At 34.9% G+C, this 7,695-nt stretch overlaps 1 protein-coding gene across 1 annotated transcript; it reads left to right on the forward strand.

Moving 5' to 3' along the window:
• The first annotated feature begins 2,888 nt into the window (after positions 1 to 2,888).
• TIGD4 (tigger transposable element derived 4) lies at positions 2,889 to 5,005 on the forward strand. The gene has a single exon (XM_021698935.2). The coding sequence runs from the start codon at positions 3,370 to 3,372 to the stop codon at positions 4,903 to 4,905; it is 1,536 nt and encodes a 511-aa protein (XP_021554610.1). The 5' UTR covers positions 2,889 to 3,369; the 3' UTR covers positions 4,906 to 5,005.
• Positions 5,006 to 7,695: the final 2,690 nt, after the last annotated feature.

Raw genomic sequence — 7,695 nt, forward strand, 5'->3', positions numbered from 1 at the left:
TGATCTTAATTGAGAGAATGGGTACTTCTGAGAAATATTATCTCCTGCCATTACTCCCTGCAAGAAATATCCGAGACATTATACTATAGGAGAATGGAAACTGTTAACTTCATTGATTAAGCAGTATTGGTGCCTTGTTCTTTTCTAGGGAAAAAGTCTAGCTTGTCTGGTTTGGCATTAGGCATGTGATTGTTTTGGGAATAAAGATGTATTGTATGTTACCATGGAAAATTGTAGGTTTCACTACTGTTTTAGAAGGAAATATATACTGTTAACTCGCAGAAAACAACTAATATCTTCCTAAATAAACATATCATTATTTTCAATTTGATCAAGATAATCACTAATCTCTGTGTATATTATACTGCTTTATATGGGAGGAAATTCAAGTGACTTTTTCTGTAATCCTTGTTATTTGAGATGATAGGGTTTATTTCTGACAAATGATGAAATAAGGCAGAAGGAAAAGAAGGAAGGAAGAAAAGAAGGGAAAGAACAGAAGATAGAAGGGAGAGAGAAGTTGGGAGAGTCCCTTTTTCTCTTAGGGAGTAATTTTGCGTGGTTTTCTCTTAAAAAATTGGTTCTTGCTACCTCAATTTCTGAAGGTTGGTATCTTCCTAATAAGAGCAAGATAATTTTAAACTGTTTATTTTGAAGTAATTGTAGATTTATAGGAAATTACAGAAAAATGTGCACAGAGGTCCCATATGTGAGCAAGGTTTTTTTGTTTGTTTTTTAGTTGAATGGTCAAAGCTTATTTACTTAGGAAGGTCAGCCCACTTAATAGTGAGATATGGTTGCTATTTGTGTTCACAGAATTCATAAAGGCCTATTCTTCTATTCTGCTGTAGAGGCTTGATATTGTTTTTGTTTTGTTTTGTTTTGTTTTGTTTTTGTTAGATTCAGATAGGCATTGAAAATACTGCCTTGGTTTGGCTTGGTGCTGGGAACATAGAGTGTATAACTGTTATCAGAGGAGGCCACACCAGTGTGATTCAAAGACACTGTAATATAGTGAAAAGAATAGTAGACTTTACATTAGAAAGCCTGGATTCTGGACTGCACTCAACCGCATTATAACTATATGAGCTTTGAAATTCAGTTTTATCTTCCTTCTGAGTTGTTTGGAATATAGGAAATAAAGGTGTTTGTAAATTAAAGCCCTAATTATTATTAAGACTTTTTTACAGTGACAAGAACAAAAAATTCCTTTACTAGTTGTAATTCCTATGATAAAAATTACTTTTTAAAAGACAACAAAGGCAGAGGAATTTTGACAAAAAGTCTTGTCCAAAATTTTGTGCAAAAAATGCACATGACATCTTGAAACCTGGGAAGACAGAGCGAAAAACCTGAGGAACATCATGCCCACATTATTTCACACAGTAGTAACACCTCATCAAATTAGCTTGTTACTTTGGCCTGCAGTAGGCCCCGAGCTTGTAGATTCTCGTAGGGTACGTGCCACCTGGGAAGATAGGGGCAAGCCCATCTAGGTCCGTGTGCCTGTTCTCACAGTACTGTTTGATTTAAAAGAATCTCTGCTTTCAGTATATATTTCAGTGGGATTCTTGGCTTCTGTTTGCAAGTAGGATTTTGAAAAATCTTCTAATTATAAAGATCAACATAGCCAAGGGGCCATTAGAGAGAGGATAATGATGATGAGATCATCACCAAACATTCATTGAACACTTTGTAAGGTGCTTAATACTGTGCTGAGTGCTTTACACTAGCTTGTTGAATCTCCTTGAATGTGCAATAACCCTATGGGGTAGGTGCTGTAGTTACACCTATTTTACAAATAAGGAAGCTGAAGCTTCAAATGGTTAAGTAAACTACCCAGGATCACATAAGTTTAAATGGCAGAATCACTTGTCAACTCAGGTGTGCCTGACACCAAAGCCCAGATCCTTACGGTATGATAAGCCCTTTATTTTACAGATAAGGAAGTGGAGGTCCTGAGACGTCAAGAGCCATGGTCACTTTCCTTCTTACTCTAGGTCTTTTTCTGCATTATATCCTCTTAACCATTTGCTTATTCCTACACATTTTGTCGATTATTTCTGGCCTCTGTGCATCTGGCTAATGTGTCAAGTTAATACAAAGTTACTAGGTTTGGGGCACCTGGGTGGCTCAGTCGTTAAGCGTCTGCCTTCGGCTCAGGTCATGATCCCAGGGTCCTGGGATCGAGCCCCGCATCGGGCTCCCTGCTCGGCAGGAGGCCTGCTTCTCTCCCTCCCACTCCCCCTGCTTGTGTTCCCTCTCTTACTGTGTCTCTCTGTCAAATAAATAAATAAAATCTTTAAAAAAAAAAAGTTACTAGGTTTGTAAGCATTTAGATAAAATAATATTTTGATTTTTAAAATTTGTAATGGAATCGCTTGATTTGATTTTTAGTGAAGCCTTTTCTACCAGACTCCTCTAAAGGGGATGCTGTCTCCCATGTGCTATTAAAAGTTGAACCTTGTGACTACTGTCTGACTGTGTTTTTCTTTTAGAGAAGTCAGAGGGGGGCAGTTGTGACTTCATGTGAAAAATAGCCACCAAAGATCTATGCAGCATCATTTTTAGTTCTTTAATTTTGGTAAGCACCCATTTTTAAAACAGATTAAATTTGCCTGAATTATTTCAGAAGTATATATTACAAAGCATTTGAAAGCAAGCGAGAATTCAAAAGCACAGAGCAGAGCTAGAGGGCTTTTTACAGAGGCCCTTTAGGAGGTAAGCATTTCTCCTGGAAGCTTTGGTTATTACATTTGCAGAAACATGTTCCCGTTCTTTTCATTATTATTAAAAACATAACTAATTAGTATAAATATTCTTTTTGATATTCAATTGACACATCATTGCTAAGATAGCTTTCTTTTTTTCTCTTCTTTTCTTTTCCTTTTTTTTTTTTCTATTTTCAAGAGGCAGAAGATATACCGTCAAGTCCTAGAAGGAGTCTACCACTTTCTTCTCCACCCTGAAGAGACTTGGAAATTAATGGGTAACATTTTGCTTGAAAATTACTGAATGCTTTTCCTTCTTATCTCGGAGGCCTTCTGCGGAGAATTAATAGGAGGTTGAATGCGCGCATGGATAAAATGGATCATCTTAAAGGATTGAAGTTCCAAAAATATATCAGCAGGACTGGACAGGTTTGACATAATGAGATTTCTATTTTAGCTTGACTTCTGGAACACTGAATAAACTATAAACCGAGCCGCACAGGTCCTGGGAAGGAAGTTTCTCTTCCAAAATATTCTAGCTGTGTGTAACATTTTTCTTACTCAGAACCTTTGAAAATATATTTACTTATCAATTTTTAGAAATTTAAAGAAACAGCCACCAGAAAGACAAGCAATCTCTACATAAGCACTGGTGGAGATGGCAGAAGCTTCCGAGGATGCCTCAGCTCTGCCCGTAACAGTGAAGAAAAAGAAAAGTTTATCCATTGAAGAAAAGATCGACATCATAAATGCAGTAGAAAGCGGCAAGAAAAAGGCAGAAATTGCAGCTGAATATGGAATAAAGAAAAATTCGTTGTCTTCTATTATGAAGAATAAAGACAAAGTTCTAGAAGCCTTTGAATCTCTGAGATTTGATCCAAAGAGAAAAAGACTGAGAACTGCTTTTTACACAGATCTGGAAGAAGCATTAATGAGGTGGTATCGAATTGCTCAGTGTCTAAATGTACCAGTTAATGGTCCAATGTTGCGTCTAAAAGCTAATGATTTTGCCCAGAAACTGGGACATAATGATTTTAAGTGCAGTAATGGTTGGCTGGATCGCTTTAAATCCAGGTATGGTTTAGTATTCAGAGCTCAACCTGTAGAAGCTACAGGTGTATCAGTAGACCCTTCAACTGTCTGGCACCAAAATGTACTTCCTTATTATTTAAATGATTATCATCCTAAAAATGTTTTTAATATAAAAGAGACTGGGCTGCTGTATCGAATGTTACCTACAAATACGTTTGCATTTAAAGGAGAAACATGCTCAATCGGAAAGTTATGCAAAGACAGAATAACTCTGGTGGTTGGGGCGAACATGGATGGCTCAGAGAAACTTCCTTTGCTTATCATTGGAAAAAACAGAAATCCACATTGTTTCAAAGGTATAAAATCATTGCCTGTGTGTTATGAAGCTAACAGAATGGCATGGATGACCTCAGATGTATTTGAACAATGGATGCGGAAGCTCGATGAGAAATTTCAAGTCCAGCAACGAAGAGTGGTGATTTTTGTTGATTCTTTTCCTTCACATCCAGAGGTAAAGAACCTAAAGTCCATTGAGTTAGCGTTCTTTCCATCATGTTTATCTTCCAAATTTATAGCTATGAAACAAGGTGTTATTAAAAACCTTAAAGTCAAATATCGACATTGTCTTATCAAGAAATTTTTAAGCTCTGTTGAAGGCAGCAAAGAATTTACATTTTCTCTACTCGATGCAGTTGATACTTTGCACCTTTGTTGGAGGGCTGTAACCCCAGAGACTATTGTTAAGAGTTATGAAGAGGCAGGATTCAAATCTCAAAAAGGAGAAAGTGACAAGACAAATGCAGAGACAGACACTGGTCTTGATTTGGTTGCCCATGCTCAGGCAGCAGGCGTGGAATTTCCTGAAGGTTTATCTATAGAAGAGTATGCTGCCCTCGATGATGATTTGGAGACATGTGAAGCTGCACCAGAAAGTGATTCGGTATGGACCAAAGAAAGTAAATCAGATGAAACTGAATTTTATACTTCTGACGAAGAGGATGATGATGGATCTCTAGGAACTGAACTCCCTTTGCCATCAAAAAATGAGGCAATAACTGCTTTAGATACTCTTAAAAATTTTCTTAGAAGTCAAGATATGAATGATGAGCTTCATAATTCTTTAGCAGACCTTGAAATTTTTATTAACTCATCATCTAAATAATTATTTGTGGTACAACATCTGAAGAGTAATAGCTTTTCCTGATGTATTTTACCATATGAGGTATATAAAGGGAAAATATCACTTAAACATAAAAAAAAAAAAAAAAATCTTTGGTTTAATTGCATATGTCTTTGACCTGAATAGCAAAGTTCCCTAGGTAGATTAAGTAATGAGTAAGTAAATGAAAAATATGAATTTCAATTTAGTAAGGTTTTGGGGAGTAGAAAATGTATTTCAGAGGCCTTGTACTGAAATATATGGTATAGATGTCAAAAATAAAAAACTTTCCAGCTATTTGATTCATACAGGTTGAATTGGTGATTGCTATTTTCTTTTTTTTTTAAGGCAGATCATGTTCTAGAATGTTTTAATTTATCTACCTCGTTTTGGAAATAAAATATTACATATTTATTTTTATAAAGACATATATTCTAGCCTTGTATCAAGTATTAACTTTAAATTATTTTTCTTGTAACTAGCTTATCTTGCTAAGAAGAAATTATGAAAAAGTACTGAAAATAAAATCTGATCCAATTATACACTAAAGTGATTAAAAATATATGTCTCACTACTTTCAGAAGGTCAAATGAAAGACTATTAACTATCAGATGCTTTTTGTCATCGATAACCAGAAGATGATATGGATTCTTCCTAAATATCTGTATGTATATGTGTGTGTTTAATAGAAAAATCTATTACTGAAACATTTGTGAACTCTTATATTTATATTTTAATAAGATTACTCTTGAAAAGCATATATGAAGATATATATGCAGTTATTAGAAAAGAAAATGTTTTATGTGGTTCTTAGATAGTTTTCTAATTTTAACAGCTGAAACTTTTGATCTATCATTATTTTCTTGATTTTACTGAATTTTATTTTCAGGAAAAACTGAGTGTCTTTTCAGCATATTTTGACATACTTAATCATTTTTTCTTTCAAATTCAATGGCTAACATATTGAATTAAAATTCTGTTTGAGAAAGTTTTGTCTACAGAATCTTTTAAAATACTGTATGAAATTATTTACTCACCATCCAGAGAAAAGTCTTTAAAAGTAGAAAAATATAACCTGTCAGACTTTGGTGGTGTCAAATTTTAAAAGCCATACTTATTTAACATATTACATATAATTTAGGGTACCCTTTGAAAATCATTTTGAAAAAGCATAAAATGTTATACAGATTATTTTTATTATGAATTATTAGTCTGCCAACAAAAGACACATTTGGAAGGAAATACTTATAGAAAGTATTTTTATTTTCCATTGTTGATTTACTCTGCTTTTGAGATTTAGTAATGGCAAGCCTTAAAAATATATTCAAATTAAGAAAATTTCTTGTAGAGCAAAATATAGGTTACTTAAACTTAATTGAAAGCATTTTAATTAATGATTTGATTTAAAATTCTAGCGTGGTTGGAATTGTGGACCTAAATCATGGATCTTAATCTCTCTTAGGAGCCCCAGCTGCAACTAGAGCACCTGGCTATCGAGCCTTCAGGAATTCTTTTCTCTTTGTTTCTCTACTTCATATCATTTTGATATCAAATATTTTTATTTAATCATTCCAGATATTCTATGACATAGGAATTATTACTTCCACTTTTATGGATGAGGAAATCGAAACCTGAAAAAATAATTTGGTTAAAATCTCAGAACCAAAACCAAAATGCAGTAGCTCCCTGTCCCCTAGTCCCGTGTTCCTCTAACTATATACCGCAATGCTGCTTTTCTATACTCCATGAAAGAAAATGCTGTTGTTTTTTTCCCTTGAGTTTAGAGGCCCGAGGGTGAAATATATCCGAGAATTTGCTGAATCTATGTTGATAGCTCTGTTCCCAAGATCTCTCCTGCGAACACTGTTACTAATGCAACACTCGGACTTTCTGGTTTGGTAATTCCATACCACTCTAACAAGAGATTCCAGTGGAGTTCTAAGGAAAATATTTGAAAACGTGAATATGCCCAAAGTGCTGAAAGGACCTACCGGTTTTTCTCCTATGTGACATGATTCATTTTTTATTTCTGGGCATAATAAGTCTAAAGGGGATAAAATTAGAGAAGGCTCCTAGAGAGAATAAGAAAAAGATGCCTGCAGATTTAAATTTAAAGATAAACTTTAAGTTGTTAATGTTGTATACCCTTCTGTGTAGTTTACAAGCTATATAAATTTAAAAATTTTCAGAACAAAAATTTTTTTAATTCACTTTTCCTAGAACAGAAAATCACGGCATACCTCACTCCTGATTTATCTTCTCCACACACAGTTAATACAAAGCTGGGACTCAATGTCACTGGTCTTTTCAGAAAAGAACTTAACAATTCACCTGTTTTTCAGTTAAATGTAATATTATTTTCATTGTTCTTGCTTTATAAATTTCTACTGTTGCAACAATGATTTCCCTTCTGTCTACTTCAACAAACATCAAACCTTATATTGAATTTGGGACATTGATTCACTTCACTAGTGAAAGGTTTGGTTCAGGATAAAGTAGGACAATGAGTAAACCAAGACCTGAGGGTTTTATGTTGCCTGCCAGACTTCTCTCATTTGGACCTAAGGTCAAATGTAAAACCTCCCATTTACTGTATACAAAGCAGAATAATTAGGAGGAGAAGAATAGGGGAGGGAGAGTTGAAAGACAGCTTCCCAAGCAAACACCTCAGATGTCAAGAGAAGCCCTTTTCAATCACTGGCTCAGTAGAGACTGGCAGAAATTTGTCCCTCAGGGGAGGTAGCACCCCGTATCTGCCAACAGGTTCAGAGTCCAGTGGTGGGCTGGATCTTT

The sequence above is a fragment of the Neomonachus schauinslandi genome, chromosome 2 (assembly GCF_002201575.2).
Source record: "Neomonachus schauinslandi chromosome 2, ASM220157v2, whole genome shotgun sequence".
Classification (NCBI taxonomy): domain Eukaryota; kingdom Metazoa; phylum Chordata; class Mammalia; order Carnivora; family Phocidae; genus Neomonachus; species Neomonachus schauinslandi.